General features: G+C 50.9%; 2 protein-coding genes across 2 annotated transcripts in view; one reads left to right on the forward strand and one right to left on the reverse strand.

Annotated features, from left to right (window-relative positions):
• Nucleotides 1-12,435, forward strand: part of RAB43 (RAB43, member RAS oncogene family) — a 36,763-nt gene extending 24,328 nt beyond the window's left edge. Inside the window, exons 2-3 of the mRNA XM_047743454.1 lie at nucleotides 6,023-6,206; nucleotides 8,406-12,435. Of these exons, the coding sequence (XP_047599410.1) occupies nucleotides 6,023-6,206; nucleotides 8,406-8,656 (435 nt within the window). The 3' untranslated portion in view covers nucleotides 8,657-12,435. The remainder of the gene's footprint in view (nucleotides 1-6,022; nucleotides 6,207-8,405) is intronic.
• An 11,182-nt stretch (nucleotides 12,436-23,617) lies between these two features.
• On the reverse strand, nucleotides 23,618-25,828 carry GP9 (glycoprotein IX platelet). Its single transcript, XM_047743463.1, has 3 exons — nucleotides 25,580-25,828; nucleotides 24,732-24,859; nucleotides 23,618-24,631 (listed from the first exon to the last, which is right to left on the reverse strand). The coding sequence occupies exon 3, from the start codon at nucleotides 24,618-24,620 to the stop codon at nucleotides 24,087-24,089; it is 534 nt and encodes a 177-aa protein (XP_047599419.1). The 5' UTR covers nucleotides 24,621-24,631; nucleotides 24,732-24,859; nucleotides 25,580-25,828; the 3' UTR covers nucleotides 23,618-24,086.
• Nucleotides 25,829-26,585: the final 757 nt, after the last annotated feature.

The raw sequence follows: 26,585 nt of genomic DNA on the forward strand, positions 1-26,585 counted from the left end.
AGAGCTTTCTTGATTTCTATTTTAGTTTTGCATGTGTGTGTTGTCGGGGGGGTGTGGGTGTGTGATTAGAGTAATAGTCTAAGAATTCAGCCATTTGAAATTTATTGAGACTTTTGAGGCCCAGCATATGTATGGTTTACCTTGTTGAATATTTAGGTCCACTTGAAAAAAAATGTGCTGTTCTGCAGTATTGGGTTTAATGTTCTGGAAATGTCACTTTGAGCAATAGTGTTGTTTAGATATTCTTTATCCATGCTGATTTTTTGGGGGGGGGGTGTCTACCAACTGTATCAATTTCTGAGAAAGAGGTAATAAAATCTCCAACTACATATGTGGATTTGTTTCTCCCTTTAGTTATGTCAGTTTTAACTTCATGAAATTTAAAACTCTGCAGTTAGGTGGATACATATTTAGTATCATTATGTCTTTTCTGATAATTGCCTCTTACCATTACAAAATTCTCTTTATCTCTTGTAATTCTTTGTTTGGAAGCCTAACATACTCCTATAACTTGAGTCATACTTTCTTATGCTTACTTAACATGTACTATATATATATATATATTTATTTATTTATTTATTTTGCTACCTATTTCTGTCTTTATATTTAAGGGAGATAGCGTATAGTCTTGCCTTTTTTCCAGTCTGACAAGCTGTGGCTTTTACTTGGAGTGATTAGTCCATTTATATTTGATGTAATTACTGATCTGTTTGAGTTTAAATCTACCATTTGCTCCTCCTTTTCTCTTTCCCTCTTCTATTTCTTATTCCTTTATTCCTTTCCTCCTTTCTTTTGGTTTAGTTGATTTTTTTTTTTTTTTTAAAGAATACCACTGTATTTCCTCTATTGACCTTCTATTTCTCTTATTAGCTGATAGGACTTATAAACTTTCTTTATAAAGAAACTTATAAAGTTTCTTTAGAGTCAGTTTTGTATAACTTCATATGTTACAACTGACACTTAACACTTCTCATTTCTCACTTCACCTCTGACACCTCACAAGTGTAGCTCACCTTGCAATAGTATGATTTCATTTAACTGCCCTCCTTTTTTGGTGCACTATTATTGTCATACTTTTTATTTCTTTATTTTTTTAAAGATATTTATTTATTTATTAAATATTTTTATTTATTTATTTGACAGGCAGAGATCACAAGTAGGCAGAGAGAGAAGTGGGGAAGCAGGCTCCCCGCCCAGTGATTTTTATTTATTTAACACACAGAGAGAGATCACAAGTAGGCAGAGAGGCAGGCAGAGAGCCTGATGCAGGCCTCAATCCCAGGACCCTGTGATCAAGACCTGAGCTAAAGGCAGAAGCTTAACCCACTGAGCCACCCAGGTCCCCCTTTATTTCTAATATATTATAAACCCCACTTTACAGTCATTATTTATAGTTTTTTGGTTAGTTGTCTTATATGGCAGTTATAAGAAACAAAAATCAGATTTTGAATACACCTACCTATTTACCATTTCTGGTGCTTCTCATTCCTTTTGTACATCTGAGTTTCCATTTAGTATCATTCCTCTTCAGCCTGGAGAACATATTTTCGCATTTCTTGTTGTGCAGGTCTCCCAGGGAGATTCTACTTTAATTTGTCTGAAATTGTCTTTATTTCACTCTCATTTTTGAGAGAGATTTTGTTCCTGGTTAGAGACTTTGATGTTGAAAGGTTTTTATTTCAGTACTTTTTTTTTTTTTTTTTCTCTTTTCACCATTGTCTTCTGACATCCATTATTTCTGGAGAGAAGTCATTTGTCATTTGTTACTGTTACCTGTATATATCTTTTTCTCTGATTCCTTTAAATTTTTTCTCTTTTACATTTGTTTTCATCAGTTTGGCTGTAGTCTCCCATGGTACATTTTGTATTCTGCTTGGTTTTGCTGAGGGTTTTTTTTTTTTTTAAATCATGAAATTGATGTTTTCATTAAATTTGGAATTTTCAGTCATTAGCTCTGCCACATTCTCAGCATTTTCTCCTCCTGGGACTGCAATTATGTGACTATGGAAGTGTATGATGTTGTCCTACAGGTCCCTGTGCCTCCGTTGCTTTTCCTTCAATATTTTTTTTTCTCTTTGTTCTTCAGAGGGAATAATTTCTACTGATTTTTCTTCAGGTTCACCAGTTCTTTTTGTGTGTGTGTGTTTGCCATCTCCATTTTGCCGCTCAGCTCACAGAATGAATTTTCTACTTCACTTATTGTACTTTTAAGTTCTAGAACTTCTACTCTTTTTTGTATGTTTAAAAAAATAATTTCCATTTCTGTGCTGATATTCCTTATTTGCCCAATCATTGTAATCATATTTTCCTTTAATTCTCTGATCATACTTAACTGCCTTAATATTTTTGCCTACTAAAATCCAATATTTTGATCATTTTGACATCATTTTCTACTGACTGTTTTTTTTCTTTGTGAATCAAATTTTCTTAGGTTTTTTTTGTTTTTTTTTTTGTGGGTTTTTTTGCATGTTTGGCAATTTTTTATTATATACTAGAAATAATGGTTGATGCTATATTGAGAGTCTGGATTCTGTTCTCTTCTTTTGAAGAGTATTCATTCATGTCCGCCCCACATTTTTTTGGTAAAAGATTTATTTATTTGAGAGAGAACAAAGGTGGGGAGAAGCAGAGGGTGAGAGAGAGAAAGAAACAGACTCCTTAATGAGCAGGAAGCCCAATGTGGGGCTTAATCCCGGGACCCAGAGATCATGACCTGAGCCAAAGGTGGACCCTTTATGGACTGAGCCACCCAGGCACCCCCACTGATTCATGACCTAATAGTCAATTCAGTTTGCTGTCCAAACACCTTGAACCTGTGTAGCTTTGCTTTTATGTTTTGTTAGGGCAGATAGGTAGAAGTCCAAGGATGTTTCTCTAGCCTCTCTGTCTTGACAGAAGTCAGCCTCCAAACCTGAAACTCATGTTGGTGTTTGGTTTTAGGCTTTGTTAGGGCAGGTATCTGGAGGCCTTTGTCTGGTCATGGTCTTCACTCGTAGGTGACAGCCTTTCTGATGTCTCCAGTTACTATCTAGGTTACTTTGAACAAGGTGCTAGGGACGCCTCTTCATTATGACTGGATTGGAACCAGCATTCCCTTAGCACTGCTCAGCTTCTATCTCTGGTCTTTTCTCAACCCGGCCAGAGTCACTCTCTGGTAAAATTCTGGTAGTCCCACCGTGTGCATGGATCCCTCAGGGAAGGACTCACCAAAGACTCCCACACCACACCCAGACTTTCGGCTTTCCCACTCCTGCTTCGCTCCTCGTTCCAGTCCCATCAGCTGCTCCAGAATCTGTTTGCCTCCTGGCCACATGGGACCAGCCTGCTTTGCTTGGGTTCTAGCCCACTGTCTGGCAGTCAGGAAGCCATCGCCGGGTAGAGAGTCATGGTGATGGGAGACGCAACTTACAAGTTTTGCGTCTTTCAGGATTATTGTCTCCTGCTGCTTGTTGTTTACATTTTGAAAACAGCAGCAACCTCCCATATTTTTCTCAGTCTAGTGGTTGTTTGTTGGGGGAGGGGTCAGCTGCCAGTAATTACTCTGCCAGAGCTGAGAACTGTGCCTGGAACCCGGTGGCCTGCTGCAGATGGGTTGATGTCCAGGCTCGCTGCTTGGCTGTTGTCTTGGGATCTCCCTCGACCACCATCCTGGGGTTCCCTATGCCTGTCTTTTGAGTTGAATTCTCTGTTTTGGGGAATCCCACATCTTCTTCTTTTCAGTTGATTTCTTTAGTTAGAGGAACCATCAGTGGCTTCCTGAGAAAGGGTGGCAGGAAGATAAATTTTTTGAGGCCCCTATATCTGAAAATGTGTTTAGTAAACCATTACACTCGACTGATGATTAATTGGGTAGAGAATTCTAGGTTGGAAATAATTTTCTCTCCCAATTTGAGGCATTTTTTTCATTGAGTATCTAATGCCATGTGGATTTTGTCAAACTTTAATGTTAAAACCTGTTTTTTTCTTATTCTTTTCCTCTCTGGAAGCTTTTAGGACCTTTTCCCCTTCCCCACTGTTGTGGAATTCCCACATGGTGTGTTTTGTGGGGTTTGTTTTCCTCCATTGTGTGGGTGCTTTGTGGGCTCTTTCAACCCAGAGGAAGTTTCTCTTTGATTTCCTCCCCTTGATTTTACCATTCTTTTCTTCTGAAATGCTTAGTATTCCCATATTGGACCTCCTAGGGTGGCTCTACAATTTTTTTCCCTCTCTGAGGGATTTATTTTGGTCTTTATTTTGGTGGGATTTCTTCAACTTTATGTTCCAACTCTTAGGTTGCATTTTCCATTGATGTTCTGTTTTTAATTATCAAAAGTTCTTTTTTTTTTCTTTTAAGATTTTATCTTTAAGTAATCTCTACATCCAGTATGGGACTTGAACCCACAACCCTAAGATCAAGAGTTGCATGCTCTTCAAACTGAGCCAGCCAGGTGCCCCTCTGTTTTCTTTTTCTGAATACTCCCTCAACTGGTTTTTTGTTTTTGTTTTGTTTTGTTTTTAAGAAATAGTATTCTATTATTGTTTTATGATCTTTTCCTATCTCTGAAAATACTGATGTTTGTCTTTGGTAAACAAAACTTGGCCTCTGTGTAGTTTTTGTTTGGTCCAAGTCACTTTTCTTCTGTGTTCGTTTGGCCTCTCTTACGTGCTCTCCTCTGGGGTGTGGAGATGAGTTTCTTGGTCATCTGGATTCCAGGTTTCACCCCATGTGTGAGCTAGCAGAACCTGGTTTCCTTGGAGCCTTTTATAGTTGAGGAGTAAATAGGAGCTCTCAGGACTGGAGGGTTCCACTGGGCATGTTGTGGCCCAGAGTTTGTTAATTCTTAAACTTCTGTCGGTGGCGCCTAGGGAAGAGGCAGTCCCTTCCACAGCCCTGGCCTCAGGAACTGTCTGAGGCCTCTGGTTTTTTCCCTATCCTGGACAGACGAGGGGGCCTCCCACACCTTGTGAACTAGATAAAGAGGCCCCTAGAGTGCCTGTGCCCGTGAAGGAGGATGGATGGACCCACAGCTCGGTGGAGATCAAAGGCTTGTGTTCACCTTCAGAGAGCCCCAAGAACCTGTGATTTGTGGAGCAGAGAAGACAAACCCTGAGCCCCCAAGGACCCTGGCATCTGCCCACTCTGATGGCCCCCAACAGCCCATCTCTTCCGGGCACAGAGCTGATGATCTCCACCCAGCCCGGGCACAGCACAGGTCCAGGTCTTCTCCGCTTGCAGCCCTTGCCCCTGCCCTATTTGGCGTCTGTCATGCCAGGCTTCTGCTTCTGCAGAAACCAGGGGAGCTCCTACTACCCACAGGCACCTCTCCTCCATGGCCAGTGTCCAGGAGGGCTTGGCAATGGGCACCAATGGATGTTTGCTAAGTGAAGACATGGCAAGGAAAGACCCCAAGTTTCTTGCCTTTGGCCAAGCTGGGCCAGCTGGTGGTCAAGGCCCAGCGGGAGGACCCTATCCACTGCTTCCCCCTGGGCATCACTGAGGTAGAAGTAGAGAACCCTAATGCTGGAGGAACTTTCCACATGGCTGGGTACAGTGGTGCATTTACAGGCTCAGAGAGGGGAAGGCACAGGATGTGCACACTCAGCCAGCATCATAGCCCACCTGGAAGGAACCATGAGCTGCTGGAGCTCCTCTGGTTCATTGTTCCCAGTAGTGAGCCCGGTGTGTAGGGGAGAAAGGCACACAGAGGACCCTGGGTCATATGTACTTCCTACTGCAGTGCAGAATGTCCCCTTACCACCTCTCCCTGGGGACTCTAGAGAGCAGAGATGAGGGCTCCCCACCTTCCCTCTGCATCCTTCTGTCCCCCCAAAGTTGGGCCACTGGGTTGTTTCCTAAGAGCTCATAAGTCCCTTCTCTCTCTGTCCACCTTCTAGCCCCACTTGCGTGATTCCTGCCAAGGTGTGGGCTGGTGGCCTGCCCAATGGGACCAGTGCTTTGGGCATGGGTCTGTAGGAATTGCCCTCCCTAACCCCTGCGCGTGGTCACACCACCAGGTTCACAGGATGTCCCCTGTTTCTTTAGCTGCAGATCTGGGACACAGCTGGCCAGGAGCGATTCCGCACCATCACCCAGAGCTACTACCGCAGTGCCAACGGGGCCATCCTTGCTTACGACATTACCAAGAGGAGCTCCTTTCTGTCAGTGCCTCACTGGATCGAGGATGTGAGGAAGTATGCAGGCTCGAACATCGTGCAGCTGCTGATTGGTGAGCTGGAGCAGGGAACAGGGCAGGTCCAGGAGGGTTCCTCAGGACCGCGGATCTTGTCTCTCTGTCTCTCTGTCTGTCCTTTCTCCTTTTTAAATAAAGAGCACATGGAGCACAGAGAGAGGTTGAACTTGGCCAGGCAGGAAGGAAGCCAGAACTGGAACAGTGATCTTCCAAATTCTCATGCTGCCTATCACTTAATATAAGTTATATTCAAAATCGGAATTGGAGGAAGAAAGGGAGCTAATGTTCACTTTGCAGTTACCATGTATCTCCACGGTGGGTAACACCGGTTAAAGCTTCACAGATGTCATTGGATTTATTATTTATTATTTGGTTATTGGATTCCCATAACCCCGGCAACTCCTTGTTTGTCAGGGGCTAGAGCTGAGGCTCAAAAAAGTGAAGTAATTTATCCCAGTCCATGCAGCCTTTGAGCTCATGAATAGGCAGCCTGAGCTCTGCCAATCATCATTCGGTGACTTGCTGTCTCACTGCACTGCAGAGCAAGGCTTCTCAACCATCTCTGTGCTTCCCGATCACTTTGCAGTTTGTGAAAACATGGATGCCAGGCCCTTGAATGTGCATTTCTCACAGGTTTCCAGGTGGCGCCATGTTTGTGCCCGAGGGACCCCACTTTGAGAACCTCCGTTGCTCTTACTGCCATTTTCCCTTTCCCTCCTAAATCACCTTCCCAGACCTGAGCCCAAGAAACTTTGGACCATTTTTGTGGTCCCTGGGGTTCTCTTTCCAACTGTCAGGCTGATTTTCTTCCAAAATGAGGTTGTTCAGATGGGGCCTCACCATCGCTCCATCTGGGGAAAGGGTGGTGCTTGGTTCTACCCAGCCTGCCTGGCCTGGGATGGGGGAGCGCTTGGCCGAGCTGGACTCCCCAGGCCGGAGTGGAGTTCTCCTTACCTGGCCTTACACTTCCCTTTTATCCAGAACATTTAAAGTAAAACATCCTGTCCTAGAGGTGTTTTATACAAATACGAAAAATAGAATAGTGCAGTGAACCCCGAATACCCAACCCCTGGCTTCAGCCTGCGCAACTCCATGGCCAGTTTCTCCTCTACCCTCGTCTCTTCCCCTCCCTTGTCTTGCTTTGGGGCGAATCCCAGCACCGTTAACTATTTCACCTATAAATATTCCAGCATGAATCGATACAAGATACAAACACTTAAAAAGTACCTAACAACAATCCCATTTTCACATCTGAGAAATATTGATATTTTCATAATACAATCCAGTAGCTGATCAGTGTTCAGATTTATCATTGCTCCTAAATATCACGCATACTTTTTTTTTCCAGTTTGTTGAAAGCAGGATCCAGATAAGCTCCCCACACTGAAATCGGTTACTGCATCATTTCAGGCTACGAAAGAAAGTTTAGATCTTTCTAGATGGTTCTCTGTTTTGTTTGTTTGTTTGGTCCTCCCCATATAGTCACATTACAAAAGTCAACCATGTAAAAGAATTCTTCTAGAAATTGGGTCAAGGAGCCGTTGACCAGATTTTGAGGAACATAATGAAACGTCTGATAGCTTGTAGGAGAAGCCAGAGGTGTGCAGAAAAGCAAAATAATCGAAAACCACGATCTTACAGTGAATGAGAGAGTTCCAAAGGAAAATAGGAGAGAATAGATAATAAGCATAACAAAATGTTAGCAAAGAACAGACCTGGCAATGCTTGATCTCCTTGTTAACACGGCCACATAGGGTGTGCCTGGTGAGCTCCAGCTGTTTTCCTGCTCCATGTACCATCAGTCCCCTTCCCTCGCTGAAGGTGGCATCAGAGATGGGGAAACTGACTCTTAGGAATGGAGTGACTTACCTGAGGGTCACACAGCTAGGGCAGGGGAGCCGAAGTTCCTCACAGCTCTGAAGTACCACGTTCTGTGCACCAAACTCTCCTGCTCCTACTTGTTAGGAGGAAGCAAAAAGTACGCGAGCCTCTGGCAAAGAGAAAAAGGAGAAAAAAAAAAAAGAGGGATGGAAGGTTAAAATAAGCGCTTTAAAATTTAACAAGGTCTTTTTTGTTTGTTTTCTTAAAAACAAAAAAAGAGATGGTCACACAAAACAGTATTCGTTGGTGGCGGACAGGGCCACCGGGGTCTCTCAGCTTGGCCCTGCCAGGGAGGGGACAGGGCTTGCTGGCACCTGTGGGCCTCATCTAGCCGCTCCCGGCCTTTCCCTGCAGGGAACAAGTCGGACCTGGGCGAGCTCCGGGAGGTCCCTCTGGCCGAGGCGCAGAGCCTGGCAGAGCACTACGACATCCTGTGTGCCATCGAGACGTCTGCCAAGGACTCGAGCAACGTGGAGGAGGCCTTCGTGAGGGTGGCCACGGAGCTGGTCGTCAGGCACGGCGGCCCTCTGCTCAGCGAGAAGGGCACCGACCACATCCAGCTGGACAGCAAGGACGTCGGGGAGAGCTGGGGCTGTGGCTGCTGACCGGGGGACAGGGCAGGCAGGCAGGGCCCTCCCCACCTCCTCTCTCTTTCTCTTTCTCTCTGTCTCTCTCTGGCCTGCCGGGCCCCCCTCCAGAGCTGGCCCTCTATGGCGCCAGTGATTCTAGAGCAGCCAGATAAAGTCCTGGAATGATCCATTCCGTGGCCTGGGTACTTGATGGGAAGGCTACCTTCGAGGAAGGAAGAAGCGGGTACCTTGTGAGGGAGACCTGGCATCATACCGGGTGTCGGGTGTGGGGCCCATTCTACCAGCTGGGGGCTGTCCCCTCTGCGTCCTTCACAGTCCAAGACTGGCTCTGGGCCTGCTGGGGTGGACCACCATAGGAGAAGGGGCCAGGACGTGCCTCCCCTGCTCAGCACCGACTGGTTCTGACCATTCCACACCTTGCATCTTGCTATGGCTATGGCGGCAGGTGGCTGCCTCCAGGGATGCAGCTGGTGCATTGCGTTCTTCGGAGTCATTCCAGGGCCTCTGTGCGTGAGCCTCAGAGCATGAGAGCAACCAGGCCGACAGACTTGGTTCCTGAGCCCCAGGGAAGCCCTAGCTCCTTCTGGGCAAGGAACCATCTTCCTTTCTTCACTGCCAGCTCTAAGCTCAGAGATAGCTTGGGGTTTGGCTTGCTGCCTTAGCAAGACCTCTCAAGTTTTCTCGTTTTCCGTGTAGCTTCTTGTTTGCATCGGCATGAGCATGGGGTGAGGGCCTGCAGCCAAGCAGGGACTGTCTGCTGACCTGGGGCCCGAAGTTTTGCCACTCAGGTTGCAAAACCAGCTGATTGTTCAGCACCGACTCTCAGAACTTGGGGGGTTGGGGGAAAGAAATAGGAATGTGGACATTTAAGGGAAAAGTAAAAGCTGGCATCCCTGAGGCTAAGGTCTGAGAGGGATCCTCGGGGTCCCTAGTCTGACCTGTGCAGAAGCTCTTCCTGCCACCCGTAGAGTGACAGCTCGCCCACTGCTCCCAGTCTAGTTTGTGGTTTCTGGGACAAAGAAGGCAAGGCCCTGGCAGTTCTGGGTCTGGCCATGTCCTCCTCCGGGGGCTCTGGGAAGCACACCGGCCTCTGGGGGTAGTTCAGAGGATCACAGAGACTGAGCTGGGGGAGGCAGGTGATCTTCCCGTACCACCCAGGCCCTCCGTGTCAGCCCGGTCTAGTCCCTTAGGTCCCCCTCTGTATGGAGCCCCAGGAAGGACACTGCCATCAGAGCCATCTGGCATATCACAAGCCCACACCGTGGATGTGGAGCCCAGGCAGCGCCCTGGGCCCAGCCCCGGCCCTCCAGTGGTGGGTCACAGGCCTCCAACTGACTTCCCTTGCCTTCCACTTCCCGTCCTTTGGCCGTCGTCACCCCCTCTCACAGGCAGGCCTGACTGCAGAGCCAGAAGCCAGACCTTCTGCAGCAGCCAGACCCACAGCAGTCTGGTGAAGCAGGATTGGGCATGGAAGGCTTCCCTGGCCGAGACCAAGACAAGCAGGGCTGGTGACTCCCTTTCAGGCAGGGAGGCAGCCCTGGGATTGGCTGAGCCTGGTTCTGGAGAGGAAGGATGTGGTCTGGTTGGGCCAGGAGCTACTGAGCAGGGGCCTGCACTGAGGGGAACCAGCCCACTGGTGGCCGGGTGGGGTGGCACCTGAGAGCAAGAAGGCCACCTGGCTTCCATCCTCAGTGGCCTTGCTAGTGGGATGGGGTGAGTGAGTCCTGGAGCTCAGCCGCTGGCAGGAAGAACTGGTGTCTGCCGGGCCCCTTCACCACAGTGCCTGGGCTCTAACTGCAAAGTAGAATGTGTCTGTGACTAATGCACATTCAGGCCAAGGGCAGAGGTCTTCCACTCCATGACCTCTGCTTGGGGGGTGATGTTTGTGCAGGCTGGAAGAGAAATCTCAGGAAGCCTGACCTTGCAAAGACCTGCTGCTTTGCGGGGGGCGGTGGCGAGGGTGCAGGGGGCCTTGGAGTGCAGGTCTGGGCCTACCCCCATGATTGACTTGCAGCCTCAGTTCCTGCTGAGCCCAGATACGGATCCTGCCCCTTGTTACCTGCTGTCTCTCTGCACCTGAGGGCTGGATCGCTATGGAACACAGGAGGCCCTTCCATTCCACATCCTTCACAGGGACGCCCTGGGGAGGCACAGCAACAGGTAGCTGGCTGGTCACAGGGGCTTGGACTATGAACCATCCTCCTGCTCCAGACCCCAGGGTTAGAGGCCAAAACCTTGCAGGGGCTTGGTTGAGAAGGGAAGAGAGCAGCCGGCCCAGCTAGGACCAGGGAGGTTTCTGCCCACTGGCAGCTTTTAGCTCACCTAGCAACACTGAAAACACTTCCCTTTCCTGCCTTTCTCAGTCCCAGGGTGTCTTGCCATTATGGCCTCCAGGGGTTTAGCTTAGAAATCCAGGGGTTGTCTTAGGTTCCTCACTCTCTCTCCCTACCCTAGCACAGTGCTAGGATCCCACTTGCACTCTGCCCCCCGCCTCTGCTCTGGACAGGCCCCGGCCTCCCCAGCACACCTCATGGACCTCCTGGGCCCCTGGGCTTCTAGCTTGGGCAGCCTGAGGCACCCTCCTGCTGCACTCAGTGTGGCAGTAGTAAAAGGTCATACTGATGCTGTCCCCTCACCTTTTGGGGTACCAGGGACCCTCGGGATACGGTCCAGGCTCAATCTGGATGCCCATGGCCTCCACAGCTCTGCCCTGGCTTCTCCCTAGCACTCTGTCCCCCAGGAGCACCCTCTGTCCAGGCTGCCCCTTCCCACCCACTCACCCACTCACCCAGCCTTTATTTGTGTCTTTTAGAGTCCCACAAATGACCCACTTGGACACCTCTGAGAACTGGCCCCACCCCAAGCTGGTCCCTTACTCACAGTATCCCTTGGCAAAGAATGAGTTCTTTGTCACCCTCTGCCTCAGCGGGAACCATTTCCTACAGGCTCAAATAGACCATTTACAAGCTTCAGGCCCAGATACAAACATTCGTGCTCAGGGCCCAATCCTGGTGTGGCCTTGACTGCACACCGGCTGGGCTGCCTGCCTGTAGGGCCCTGTCGGGCAGGGGCCTCACCGTCTCCTGGATCTCCATCTTTTGTCACATGGGGACCCGGACTTGGGTACGAGAAAGTGGGGAAGTGTTGAGAAATAATACAACCCACCTCGGTTTCCTCCCGCAGCAGGCCTGGGGCTTCTGGGGCCAGAGAGCCTCAACTCTTCCTCTGTTTATAAATTACCCAAGAGCAGGAACAGGTCGGGGCAGGGGGTAGGGTGTGGGAGAGGAGGCAGGGGACAGAGGGTGTGGAAGTGTCCTGGCAGCCAGCAGGCCCAGGGAGAGCACCCTCTGTGGTCGGGGGTGCGGCCAGTGCGACACGGGCTGAAGAGCAAGAAGACAAGGGACACGGATCATGATTACCGAACCGGAGAGGTGGGGCCCTGTCCTTCCAGAAGAGGGGTTCGAGGACATCAGGCCCCAGAAGGCACGGAGCTGGAGGAAGCTCCTAATTCATATTGAATTCAGTTACTCTTTCCCAGGAGGGCTGCCAGGGCTGGGGCCTCGGACGCTCCACACCCCGCTGGCCTGGACCGCTGGGCCGTGGGGAGGGCCTCCGCTAAGCCCAAGGATGCTGTTTGCGTTGGGGGGGGGGGGGATTTTTCACATTTCCTATTTATGATACATAAATCTTTATAGCAAATCTATTTTTTTTGAAACATAGAAAAGTTGCCTTTATGGAAACGGCAGAGCCAGAATGTACACATTCCTAAACCATTAAACAGATTTCTGCAAAGAGCCGATGGTGCCCAAGACTGGTTCTCTCCACTGCTGAGCCTAGAGCTGGCCCAGGTGGCCATGTCTCCACAGATGGTTCCACTGGCCCAGCGGGCTTCCCTGACTAGTCTCCAGGCCCAGAGTGAGGGTAGGGTGGGGTGGGGTGGGCCTACGCACTGCCTACAGGCCTTCTGTTGTCCTGTTAAGACTTCTCTGCCCCAGACCCATGTGGGATCCTTTAGCAGAGAAGCAGTGAGTGCCTAGGGGCAGGAAGGAGCTTGGGTTGAGTCCTCTGCCAGGGATATAACTGTGTGACCTTGGGCAAGTTACTGCACTTCTCTGGGCCTCAGATGCCTTCAGCCGGGTTTGAGCTGCAGAGGCAGATTGAGGCGTATGATTGAACGATAACCAGGGGCACCAGGCCTGGGATCTCTGATCCACAACCCTGTGGGAAGTTGTTACTATCCTTGTTCTTTGCACATGAGCCAACCGGCTCGGGGGTTAGGGAGTTCCTTGCCCCGGCATTGAAGCCACAACAAGTCAGAACTTTTATTCCTAGTCAGCAGAGCCCCCTCGAGGGCCAGACCGGTCCTGCTCACTGTTATGTTCTCAGGGCTGAGAATGGTTTCAGGCACATAGTAGGGAGTGGTGCCTCACTGGACTCTTGGCACCAGGAAGTCCATGAACTCATAGCCCACCCAGGTACTCTGGGGTCTCTTCCCGGTCATTCTCAGAAGGGCGTCTCTGCTGACATGGGGACCAGATAAAGATTGCATGGCGCGGCTGCTCACTGTGGCCAGGTCCTACTGTACTTGGTCTCTACTCGGTCTGTCACGCCCCGCTTTATGACAAACGGACATCGTGGAGGTCAGACCAACCTCCAGCCAAATCCCAGGTCTGCTGTGACTAGTTGCGTGACCTTGGGCCTTGGGCCTCGGTTTCCTCAGATATGGGACACTCATTCCTGTACTGCTGCATCCCAGCAAGCCACTGTAAGACCCCAGCTGGGACAGGCTCTGGACACAGTGGGGCTGGAGCAGGGGCCCCGGTGTCTGGCTCTGTCCCAGGGGTTAGAAGCCTGGTAATTCCACTGACTGATGGTGGAGCCCTGGAGCCTGGACCTTCCAGAAGGGTCACACTCCAGGCATTTCCAGTCACCTTTTCCAGGGAGAAGAAATGCCTGCGGTTTGGATTTCCTGCTGTCCTAGAATGCAGGGCAGCCCCCAAGCCTACAAGTGCCCCTTGGAAGAAAAACCCCCGAGGGAGTGGTCTGAGCCAGGCCGCCACACACCCCAAAGAGGCTGTGATGAGGGCCCTCGCTTGCCTCTGCCTGCACAGTAGCACTGCCGGACCCTGGGACAAAGTCCTGGGCTTTAAAACAGAGAAACTAAGGCCAGGGGCCTAGGTCCCAGAGCTGAGCCTGGCCCTGCCTCTCCCCTGGGGGTTCCCAAAGCTGCAACCCCATCTCCCCCTTGCTCCCTGCACACATTCACCCAGGGGCTCAGCTGAGGGGGGACAAGCCAGCCCTTCCTTGAGGGAAGCCAGGAGGCAAGGTTCCCCCACCCCAGTCACAACCCCTCTCCTCACCCTCCGTTGCCTTTCCCATGCAGCCACTCCCCACCCCCCACCCACCACCCCCCACCTCCGCCCCAGCCAGCCTCTGCCTGCCCTGCCTCCTGCCTCCTGTCTCTACATCGGGCTCCATGCACTTTCCTAAGGCAGGTCACATACTGCTCAGCTCAGCTCCTTGCTTGGATCTGCATAGCTCCCTGCTGCCTTCAGGCTCCCTCAAGGGGCCTGTCCTGGCCTGCCATGGCCTGGCTAGCCTCTCCCCTGACACTTGGCTAGCCCCAGCCACATGGGGCTCTGCTGTTCCCTGACCCTGCTGCTCCCCTGACAGGCAGACCCCCAGACCCGCCCAAAAAGCCCAACTCCTCACTGTGTCACAGGCTTCCCCAAGCAGGGCCTCCCTTTGACACACAGTCTGAGTTGGGGCCCAGACCCAAAGGACAGCCCCCTGGTCCTGACGCTGACTCCCAGACCCTCCCAGGATCCCTACAGAGTACGTGGAGTGCCCCCTACCCCGACACACACACAGCCCCAGAGATTGCTCTGTCCTATCCTCTACTGGAAAGAGCAGACCCAGCCCAGAGGGCAGGCTTGGCCCTGACTGTTGCTTCCTGGGCATCCGTGGTGTGCTCTGACCCAGGCCACCTTGGGGGCCTCCCCAGCCTCTGCCCTGAGAGGCAGCCTTGTGCTTCAGGCCTCTGTCCCCAGTGGGGACTCTGCACCTGGCATCCTGCTGCGACCATTGCTTCAGTGCGGTTCCAGGGAACTAGCTAGCTGCAGACATGGAGCTTCCCAGTTCCCAGTTCAAAGCTGCTTACTCATCAGTGCAGGGTCAACAGTACTTACAAGGGAGCTGGAGGGTCTGGTGCAGTGCTGAGGGGATGTCAGGCGATGCGGATCTGGCGGAGGAGGTCAGGAGAGAGGGTGAACGGGGGCTGGTGAGTTAGGTCCTGGAAGCTGGGTAAGTGGGGCCAGCATGCTCCAGGCTTCTGCTCGACGTGTAGTCGTCCAGCAGCCCGGTGTCCTCCAGGAGCTGGTTAGAAAGGCACGATCTCAGTGTCCATGCCAGAGGTCCTGATTCAGAATCTGGATTATAGTAAGATCCGTAAGGTTATAGTTGGAGGAACGCTGGTCTACACAGCCTGCCCACTGGTGGCCCCTGGGCAGGCCTTCCTGTCTCAGAAGTTTTTAGGTTTTTCCTAGAAAAGAAGGCGTGAAAGTTCTTGCCCATTCACCCCTGAAGTGTGTTTTCCATCCTCCGGAGGGTTGTGCCTTAATCCCCTGAAGTCCTGGGAGGGACCCTTGGATTCCGTGGGGTGGGAATGTGGCTGAACTGACAGGTATGCATTTGACAAAAGGGACACGATTCTAAGTGGACGTTTCTGAAAATAATAGAAGTCTTACGGCGATTTATCTCCAGGAATGAATCTTAAAAACAATAAAACCTCTATGCACAGGAATGTCCACAACAGCCTTATTTCTATACAAGGGGAAACTGGGAGGCAGCCATCCCTCACTGCGGAGTATTTTAGACCATATGTCTGAGCGTTGGAGGTGGAGGACAATCTCAGCGAAGGACTGGGGAACTTGGGTCTTCCTTCTGCCTTTCCACACTTTCCAGTCTTCTATGATCAACACCGACTACACTTGTCATAGAAGGGCACAGTGTACTTCAGAAAAGTCATGAAAACAACGTAACATTCGAAACCATGATGCCAGTCACAGACGGGATGCATTTCACCCAATCTGGTCACTGTGAATCTAAAAACAAGCAAACAAGCAGAACCTTAAGGCCATTACCCCACCCAACAAAAGTAATCATAATTCCAAGTCCTTCTCGATCTGTCCATATGCTAATTCACCAATTGCTCAAAAAAAAAAAAAAGTTTTCTAATTTTGACTTTGGTTGTTGTTGCTAGTTATCAGATTTGGGTGTGTATCTCTTTTTAGGTCTTTTTTAACCTAGAGTAGCATTCCCTTCTTTTTTATTTTTTTCATGCCACTCACTCGTTGGCGAAACTGGGTCATATGCCTGTAGCATCCCCTCTCACGTTTTGAATTTGGCGGATTACACCCCTGTGGGATTCTTTAGTATGTTTTTCTCTCTCCTGTACTTTCTGGAAACGGGTGGTTCAGTTGGCTTCTTGGCAAGAATAGGGGTGATGTGATTTGTGCTTTTGATCATGCCAGGAAGCACGTAAGGGCAGGGTGTCCCCCTTTCAATGTGTTGAGGATTGATCAAGGGGGTCAGATGGTGCCCACTCGGGCCTTCTCGTAAGGTTCCTCATTGGCCTTTCACCTAATTTGTTTACTATCTGTTAACCATCGCTGCCTGACTCAGTCCTTTCATCAGGGGATCGCAAAAATGGCACCATCGGGGCACCTGGGTGGCTCAGTGGGCTAAAGCCTCTGCCTTTGGCTCAGGTCATCTTTAAATCTTTAAAAAAATCTTTAAAAAAAATGGCACCATCTAACTCCTTCTGTTCAACTTTCCCATTAAAGTCGTCCCTTCCATGTACACTAGCTGGAATTATTTGAGCCAATATGGCTTCAATGAATTAAAATATACCGAGTGTGTGTGTGTGTGTTTCTTTTTCTTTTTTTTTTAAAGGAGAGAGACTATTTCCTTGGTCCTTGGTCTTACTTTTTTTTTTTTTTTTTTTTTTAAGATTCTATTTATTTACTTGACAGAGAGATGGAGAGAGAGAGAGAGCACATATGGGCAGAGCGGCAGGCAGAGGGAGAGGGAGAAGCAGACTTCTCACTGAGCAGGGAGCCTGATGCAGGGCTCAGTCCCAGGTCCCTGGGATCACGACCCGAGCCAAAGGCGGCCGCTTTAACTGACTGAGCCACCCAGGCACACCACTTTTTTTTTTTTTTAAAGATTTTATTTATCTATTTGACAGACAGAGATAACAAGTAGGCAGAGGCAGGCAAAGGGAGAGAGAGGAGGAAGCAGGCTCCCCGCTGAGCAGAGAGCCCAATGTGGGGCTCAATTCCAGGACCCTGAGATCATGACCCAAGCTGAAGGCAGACGTTTAACCCACTGAGCCACCCAGGCACCCTGTGTGTGTGTTTCAGTGAAGGAACACATTCAGTGGGTTAATCCACTGAAGTCATCGTTCTTTTCAGTGCTCTATTTATTCCATCTCTGGATACCAAGACTCCTTTCAAGCAGACTCCCGAGTTCTTTGCCATGGCGCATTGGTCTTGAGTGCTACTTTGCTTTCTGGCCTATATCGTGCGTTTTCTGCCCAGACCTAGAGTCATTCATTACTTCAAGGAGCCACGGGGTGTTTTGCTGTTTCCAAAACAAGTTTTCAAGTGTTCTCCTGTTCTTTGCTCAGTGTTCTTTTCTTCCTGCCATTTGTTTTGATCACACTGGAAGCTTTTCTCAGCCTGGTCACCCCTAACTGTCCCTCCTGTATTGAAAGCTTCTGGGGAGCGTAGCTGAATGTGTGGGTCCCACGATGGGGTGGCTTCTTCCTATAAGGTAATTGGGGCCAATCTGGCTTTTCCACTAGGGAGGGGTCCTCAGATGTCTGTGCCTAGAAGTTTTTTCTCCCAGGCCTTTCTGTTTTTGCAGTAAGGATCCTCTGTCTCCTCCCATGGATCGATGGTCCTGCCTGTGGTTCCAGGCCTGGAGTCTCTTCTCAGTGCTTCTGAAAGCACATCTCCTCTCTCCTGCAGGGTTGGGGCAAAATGATGGTCATGTTGAGGTGGAAGTTGGAGAGGGCGCCTGCCGGTTCCAAATGCTCTGAGCCTGATTTTCAGCCAGCGCTTGGTTCTCAGCCCCTAGCCTCTCCCATGATCTGATCTTAAAATCTGTGTAACCTAGAAATAAAAGCAAATTCCTCTTTGCACAAATTGTTACCTTTTTAAAATATAAAGTGGTTGGTGCTACAAAAAACTTTTACTTCCTAATGTACGATTTTCTACAAAGTTGTTTAATAAAAGGATAAATTCTATTTTAAAGGTTCTGTGTGTTTTTCCTGGATGTGAACTATTCCGATTGCTTTGGTACAAGAGCTTGTAAACGAGGCATAACAGAAATATTTTTAGGATCTACATGATGGCTTTGGCACACCCTTGCTGCTTTAGAGTATCGTGTCATCAGTGTCGTTTCGCTCATTGGTGCAGTTTGTTACATTTGAATTTTGTTATCTTTTTTTTTTAATTTTGTTATCTTAAATGAAAATAATGTAAAGTGGTGTCATCTTGCAGACCTTAAAAAATTCTTTGGTTTTGGGACGCCTGGGTGGCTCAGTTGGTTAAGCAGCTGCCTTCGGCTCAGGTCATGATCCCAGCGTCCTGGGATCGAGTCCCACATCGGGCTCCTTGCTCATCAGGGAGCCTGCTTCTCCCTCTGCCTCTGCCTGCCATTCTGTCTGCCTGTGCTTGCTCTCTCTCCCTCTCTCTCTCTGACAAATAAATAAATAAAATCTTAAAAAAAAAAATTCTTTGGTTTCCTTTCTGAATAAAAGTCATATCCCAATTGCATAAAGGGAGCATAGAGCCTCCTGGGGGTTCTGGGGGATGATGGGGCTGCCCCTCCTTGGGGTCCCTCTGCAGGTGGCGGGGGCGCTTTTCTCACCTGCCCAGACAGCTGAGGTTCCTCTGCCTACTCTCCATCTTACAGAAGCTTGTGGACATCACTTTCCTACAGTTGTCTCCTTCATTAACCTGGTCCTTGTGGGTTTATCCCTTTTTTACAATCATCTGGGTGGGGCTTGGGGCAGGGAGCGGGGACTTTCCCATGTGGTCAGTATGCCCAGTGTAAGCAGAGTCTCGGGAAGGTTCTGTATGCACCACCAATGCCTCTCCAAACAGCAGTTCTGGCTTTATCTGGCTTTCTGCTTACCTCTCTCATGAAGATCGATTAAGGAGGTTCAGGTGGTCTCGGTCTCATCCCTGATTTGTCAGGTTCTATTGCCAGCATTTTGACTGGGTGAAATTGACTTTAGAGACTAATCTGGGAGGACTGAATCTTGCTGTTCACAAATGGGTACCTCTTTTCATGTTTCAGACCTTATGTCCTCGGTGACACTTTGTTATACTTTTTTTTTTTAAAGATTTTATTTATTTATTTGACAGAGATCACAAGTAGGCAGAGAGGCTAGAGAGAGAGAGGAGGAAGCAGGCTCCCCGCTGAGCAGAGAGCCTGATGTGGGGCTCGATCCCAGGAACCTGAGATCATGACCCGAGCTAAAGGCAGAGGCTTAAACCACTGAGCCACCCAAGCGCCCCTCTCATACTTGTTTTTTTTTTTAAACTGAATTTTAATACTCTAGTTTGGTGTCTCATAAAGGGGCTTTTTAAGAGTCTTGAAGCTTTTCAGTAGCCCACAAAGGGCAGGGATGGAGAAGGAGGAGAGGCAGTGGTTAGACCCCCCTCCAACCAGAATGAGCCACTTTATTTCATATACCAGGTACTGCTTAAGGGTTCATGGGAAAATACGTCTCACAGCTAAAAACATTTGAGAACCATCACTCTAGACTTTAAAAACATTCTGATCAAATATACATAACATAAAATTTACTGTCTTCAGCATTTTTGAGTGTACAGTTCAGTAGTGTTAAGCAATTTCAGTGGTTGGGGAACCATCACCAGCATCCACCTCCAGAGCTTTGAAATCTTAGTTCTTGCAAAACTAAAGCTCCATACTCGTCCAACAACTCCCCATTCCCTCCATTCCCCCGAGTCCCCACTCCAGACATTTTTTTAAACTTTTAAAAAAAAGATTTTATTTATTTATTTGAGAGAGAAAGAGAGGATAAGAGAGAGAGCATGAGGAGGGGGAGGGTCAGAGGGAGAAACAGACTCCCTGCCTAGCAGGGAGCCTGATGCGGGACTCGATCCTGAGACTCCAGGATCACCACCTGAGCCGAAGACAAACGCCCAACCAAGTGAGCCACCCAGGCACCCCCGACTCTGACCTTTTAAAGACAAAATGAATGGGTGGCTTCAGTTACAGAATAAAACAATCCACGTTTGTTGAAGGATCCTACATAAATATACAAAGACTGGGGCACCTGGGTGGCTCAGTGGGTTAAAGCCTCTGCCTTCAGCTCAGGTCATGATCCCAGGGTTCTGGGATCGAGCCCCGCATTGGGCTGTCTGCTCAGCAGGGAGCCTGCTTCCTCCTCTCTCTGCCTGCTTCTCTGCCTACTTGTGATCTCTGTTAAATAAATAAATAAGTAAAATCTTTAAAAATATATATATATACAAAGACTTGGTTAAAAGACTTTATAAGGTAACCACACTTTCTGAACTCAAAGTAAGAGCTAGTTATTCAGGTTGCGATGCAGGTGCGTGGAGTCCTTTTAGAACCGAAAGCATCAAGTGCCTGCATTCCTGTTCATGCTTTTACTCACAGGTCGGCACCCTGAAGCTTTCAATAAGGAACCCAGCAGGTTGGCTGAACCTCAGCGCCCCACTTCTCCTTTCATGATGTCTTTGTAAACCTCACATTTTTTTCTACTTAGTAGGGATACGCAGACCCAAAAGAAAGAAATAGGATTTTTATCTCTGTCCCTGTAAGAGTCTGAACAGAAACAGGATCATTGGGGCTGTCAAGGGCTCCATCTGGATCCTTCTGTGTGGTTGCCCTGACAACCTTGAGGTATTTTAATTTTTTTAAATTAAGAAGGTAATACAGTTTAGCTTTCCTCTCTGAATTTAACCCACTTCATTAGAGATCTAGCTAAAAAAAGACTTTCCCAAGATTTTGAGACATTTCGCGAAGTCTGAAGTGTAAGACATCACTGCCTACCACCTGTAGTGTTTGAAAATGAGGATTCCAGCCCTGGAGCTGTTTAGAAAGCTGCCAATCAGAGGCCCAGGGATGTCTTTGGATTCGGATGCTGTTCTTCAAAGATTCCCCAGGCCACGGACTCAACTGTTCCCTTGCAGGGGCAGAGCTGAGCAGGGACAAGAGTCTTCTACATTCTGCCATCTCGGGCACACACACAAGGCGGGCTCAGGTTTTGTTTTGTTTTCTCTCTTTTTAAAGATTTTATTTATTTATTTGAGAGAGAGAGAGAGAATGAAAGCAAGCGAGCATGAGAGGGGTAAGGTCAGAGGGAGAAGCAGACTCCCTGTCGAGCAGGGAGCCTGATGCAAACCTCGATCCCATGATTCCAGGATCATGACCTGAACTGAAGGCAGTCACTCAGCCAGCTAAGCCACCCGGGTACCCTCTCAGGCCCTTTTCAAGAGATGGAGCGCATTCTTCTTCGCTTACCAAGGAATTAGCTCTCATCTTGTTAGACGTGTCATCTGCAGGGGCTGGAGATGGTGAAGGTCCTGGCTGGGAGACTGCGTGCATGCACTCACAGGAGGTGCAGCTGAGTGTATATACAAAACACGTGCGCCCTGGAACTGTGTCAGCGGCTGGGTGTGGCTGCGGCTCAGGGCCAGGACTCAGTGTGTGCTCCCCCAACCCCCAGAGAGCCCACCCTTTGTAGACACCCTCTCGACACTGGGTCCGCCTTCTGATCTAGCACCATTAGCTTCACATAGACCTGTTAGGGCGGGCGGTAGCCAGAGGCCCACCTGCTGCCATGGCTGGGCGCCCAGGAAGAGCACTGTGCCATGCCTCCCTGCGGTTAGGGCGGGGCCGGTTCCTGGTTCTGGACAATGACTGCTTGCAAAAGCCATGGCTACCACTTCTAGGCCTGGCCAGGAACATCCGTGCTTTCCCCTTCACTCTGTCTGCTCGCCCACTGGCCAGAGGAATGCAGAGGACTAGCATGGGGCTCCCAGCGGGCCCCAGGGAGCCAAACTGAGCGGGAGCCTGGAGCAGGGCAGAAGGCTTGCTGGTGAACAGCCCCCCTGGTGCAGTCAGTGGAGGGGTCAGTGGCTGGCAAGGAGGGACTGGTGGCAGCAGCTGGTCAAAGTCGCCTCAGCAAATTCTTCCCATGTGGCTTGATTTTGAAAATGCAGTGGAGCTAGTGGTGACGGAGGCGGCAGAGGGCTGGTGGTGGGAGACAGTGTCACCTTCCAGGGCGAACGTTCTGTGGCCGTGGTGGAGAGGATGAGGGGAGCCAAATGTGAGGCCTGCGGGCAGGCCACATGGACGTCAATAGTGGCTGTGCTGGGGCTGGTGTTCCTGGCATCAGGAGTAGTGGGGTACTGCGGTCCTGCAGGGGACAGCGGTGGCCAGTGGGGGATGGTTGGTCGTGGTGGTAGGATCTGTGGTTGCTGGTTTGGTGGCTGGGGAGTGGGCAGGGACTGTGTACGTGGCTCTGTGGTGGCCACTTTGCTGGCCTGGGCCAAAGACCACTGGGACAATGCAGGTGGCAAATTGAATCTCCCAGTGCACCTATCTCCCTGGGGATTCTCGTCTGAATCCTCCATTCACCGTGGGAGATGCCTGCCCAGCTGCTGACAGTCCCTCTCCCAATGCCCACGGGGACATCATTCTCGGCACTGGGGATACTGTGCTCCTCGGGATCCTGGAAGGTTCTCACGGGACCAGCCGCTCAGTTGGAAGAATCAAGGCTTATGATCGCTATTGTGCCCAGACCTGTGTCTGCAGGTGTTGGGCTCAGGAAGGAGCACGAGCAGAATTTAGGGGCACCCCGCCCAGAGACTGGGGGGCCGAAGGTCCTTAGTCTCAGGAAGCTTTCAAGGTGGCACTTTTCAGGTGTGAAAGGGGAGCTGTCAGGGATCAGGCCTGTGAAGTGACTGTCAGAGGTCCTGGGCTTGTGTCCTCTGGCCAGTGTGAGGGAGCAGTACCTTCCTCCCAGGGTACGAGAGGAAGGGCCCACGGCCCGTCCTTCATGCGGGGCCGCACACATCCTCAGTGCCAGCTTTTCCCGTTCTCACGAGACAGCTGATCCGACTGCCGAAATCACTGACTCCCAGCCCGTGGACTCCATCCAGCCGATTACTGGGTTTTATTTGTGCTGTTGGTATTTCCGTAACAGGTTTTGGATTTAGTTGCTAACACTTGAGTCCGAGATGTCCCACACAGATGTAGATTTCCAACCCTCCCTGGAAGCTTGGGAAGACTTGGTGCTCAGGTCCACAGTCTGTAGGGAGCCTTAGGTAGAACGCCCGCTCACGGGTTTGCCGCAGGATCCACCTCTCCCTAACGCCCCTCCCCACCCCCAAATTGGGCCTCCTGCTCCACTCTGCGGCTCTGTGCCCACCTGGCCTTCCCTGCGGGACCCTCCGAGCCACAGGTCCACTGCATGGGTCTCCTCGAGGGAAGGGCCTCAGTGTAATTATATCGGGGTTTGGGGTGGCCAGAACAGACCCAGCAATATTCTCTCACATGGTGGAGAAAAGATTATTAGCTTAACTGCTGGCATCAGAATTCCTCTGAGGGAGAGAAGTGTCTTATTTGAAGAATTTGGTGGCCATTGCTGGGGATGGAAGTAGGACTCCAGTTTGCGGCTGTCTGGTGTCAGCCGCTGGAGTTTCCATGAGAAAGGGAAGAATTTGTTGTTTTGTTTCTGAAGAAGAGGGCTAGAGAAGAGGAAGAGGAGAGAAAGCTTATCAGAGAAGACGAGGAAGGATGGGACCAAGTGAGCAGGTGTCTTCATGGCCAAAAGGAAACAGTGGTGTGTGTGCCTTTCAAGGTTATGTCTGTCAGAGAAGGAAATGGCTCTCCTCCTCCCCACCCACGTTCTTCCGTGCCTCCTGCTCTGCTTGCTGCCGTGGTGGGGGGAGAGCACACTTTCTGTGGAATTAAGAGAGGAGCTAAACGCTGATGTGACATTTGCGTGGCCCCTCTGGAGTGGCCCATGCAGGAAGTAGGTGCCAGGATGGAGGAGAGCGTGAGGACTGTGACAGCCTGGGACCCGGAGGAAGGGCTCGGGATGTCCACAGACTGGGATGGAGGGTAGCTGGTGTGGAGGAGATGGGACAATCCCCGCACTGGGGGACAGAGAAGCCCCAGTTGGTATCTGGTTATAACAAAATGGACCCAGTTTTCCAGAAAGAGCCAGACTTGGGTGCTGAAAGGAAAAATAACCAAAATTCTGAACTTGGATAAAATGGTCGAGCAGCCAGTTTATTTTGAGTTACTGGTGGCCCTGATGCCCAGGCCTGGCGGGGCCTGGGGAGGGACTCAGGGTGACCCTGGGGACATGGCCTCAGTCAAAGATCTCTGTAGCAGTGCACAGGAGGCCGGCCAGGAGAGCCAGGCCCAGCATGGCCACAACAATCAGCAGCACATCCCACCAGAGCCCTGGGTAGGTCCAGGACTCTGGGAGCTGCCAGCCGCAGCTCCCCAGCTCAAAGCCCGTGAGCTGGCCCAGGGGGCGGGCCGTGGCAAGCTCGGGGCTGGCGCAGCGGACATGCAGCAAGGCCTCGGGTGTGTGGTCCTCCAGCCAGAGACGCAGGTAGGTGAGGCTGCAGTCACAGTGCCAGGGGTTCTGCGTCACGTCGAGGATCTGCAGCTGGGGCAGGTGGTCGAAGGCGCCAGGGGGCACAGAGCTCAGGCTGTTATTAGCCAGCAGGAGGTGACGGGTGTGGACAGGCAGCGCAGGCAGGGCCGTGAGCCCCTGTCCCTGACAGTCCACCCACAGCCCCATGGTTTCCAGGGCCCGGCAGGTACACTCGGTGGGGCAGTCGTTGGTAGCCTGTGCGGCAGCCCAGAGCAGCAACAGGGCCCCCCAGGCAGGCATTGGCAGGCTGGCTGTGGGCAGAGTGGCCGTGAGGGGACGGAGAGCCTGGCAGCCCACACCCCCTGCCAGCCAACGGCCAGTGGGACCAACCTGGGACAAAGGAAAACTCACCTCCCTTCTCAGGCCTCAGCCTTCTCCTCTGTGGAATGGGGTGGTAATGACGGCAGGAGGTGAAGTGTGCCCAACCCAGGCCTCGCTGAGCCTCCCAGGACACTCAGAAGGCAGGATGGTGAGTGTAGCTGTGGGGTGGGGGCGGGGAATGAGGGTAAGAGGGCTCTTGGGAAGGAGCCAGGAGGTCCAGCCCCTCCTCAGTGGGGTGGGGAGGGTTGCAAATGCTTGCCAGATGCTTCCCAGTCCCGACTCCCGGCCCCCAGGCTGCTCGCAGCCCCCATGCCCAAGCCCGGGGACAGGCTGGTGCTGCAGACTTCACAGAGCACCTTGCGCCATCGATGTCCGCAGCTGGCCTGTGGCCCGGTGATCTCTTCGGTGATACCCATGTACAAAACAGCAGGATGAAGACACTGAGATGGGGACCAGGAGGAGCCCCCAAAGGGGCTCCCTCTGGAAAGCCACGCATCGAGGCTAACACTCAGAGTTGGGGAAATCGAGGCCTGGAGACAGAGTGCGACCCGTGCAGGGTCACCTGGCGGTCTGTGTCACAGAACCGAGGCCAACTCAGGCCTCCTGAGCTCCAGGCTCTTGCCTGGGTCTCTGACTTGCTTCGCCTTCCTAAGACAGGCTCTCCCCTCAGGGCCTGGCCCACAGCAGGTTGTGAAAATTAGTTGAATCAACCAAGGAGCCAGTGTCTCAGAGCCGGTGCCCTCTCCCTGCCCGTCTTCTGGAGGGGAAAGTTGAAGGGGGGACAGAGGTGGGCCGGTGGCTGGCCTCCTCTCCCACCGTCCCGCCCGGGTGGGGGCGCGCTGTGGGAGGTGGTCCTGGGTAATAAGAGTACCACTTACTTGTAGGCCTGCAGCCAGCACTCCTTTCTGCGCCCTGAATTGTCCTGGTTGAGGCTGAGATGACAGCTCTATGCAAAGCCGCTGGTGGCCGCTGCTGGAGTGGGAGGAAGGAAATGATGAAAATAGCCTGGCTTATCCCCCGCATGCAGCCCTGGGGGGCTGTCTCCGGAGGCAGCGGGCCCTTGGGGTCCCAGGGAGTTGGGCCCTAAATGGTAGGTCAGCCCCTGTTTACAGAAGGGGGTCCTACAGGTCATCACCGTGGACTACCAGTGCCTCGCTGGGCCTGGGGGAGAACCAAGGAGGCCCCTCATCAGGTCTCAGGAGGTGGGGAAGGCTTCCAGGAAGATGAGGCCTTGGAGGCCTCCAAATCTCCTAGTTCCTTATCTGTAAAATGGGAGCAATCATCCCTGTCCTGCTTGCATATGCAGGATGTGGCTGGGGCAGCTCCCGTGGGCAGAGAATCCTATGGCGGGAGAACAATGTCATTTTGGATTTTCTTTGGTTCTTCGGAATAGGTCAAGGAGAAAGTCACTTTTTGGTGTCACTGCATCTTCAGCACTTTCTAATAACCTCCTGATCTTTCTCTTTCATGGGATGCTGCAGGCCCATGGCTCGTCTCCATCAGTCATTGGTCTCTAGCTAGACTTTAAGATTGTTTTTTAATCTGCATTTTATTTATTTCTGTCACTACGGGGTAGTGACATCAGTTTTCCATTTTCGTTAATGATACAGAGTTCTCTTTAAAAGATAAGTGGATTTTCAGTTTATTTATCTATTTTTAAAGATTTTGTTTATTTAATTGAGACAGAGAGAGAGAGAGAGAGAGAGGGAGCACAAGGAAGGGCTGAGGGAGAAGCAGACTCTCCACTGAGCAGGGAGCCCGGCGTGGGGCTCGATCCCAGGACCCTGAGATCATGACCTGAGCTGAGGGCAGACGCTGAACAGACTGAGCCAGCCAGGCGCCCCTCAGGGGCGCTTTCAACACCCCGTTTGCACACTACTCTAG

This window comes from Lutra lutra, chromosome 1, assembly GCF_902655055.1.
Source record: "Lutra lutra chromosome 1, mLutLut1.2, whole genome shotgun sequence".
In the NCBI taxonomy this organism is placed as follows: domain Eukaryota; kingdom Metazoa; phylum Chordata; class Mammalia; order Carnivora; family Mustelidae; genus Lutra; species Lutra lutra.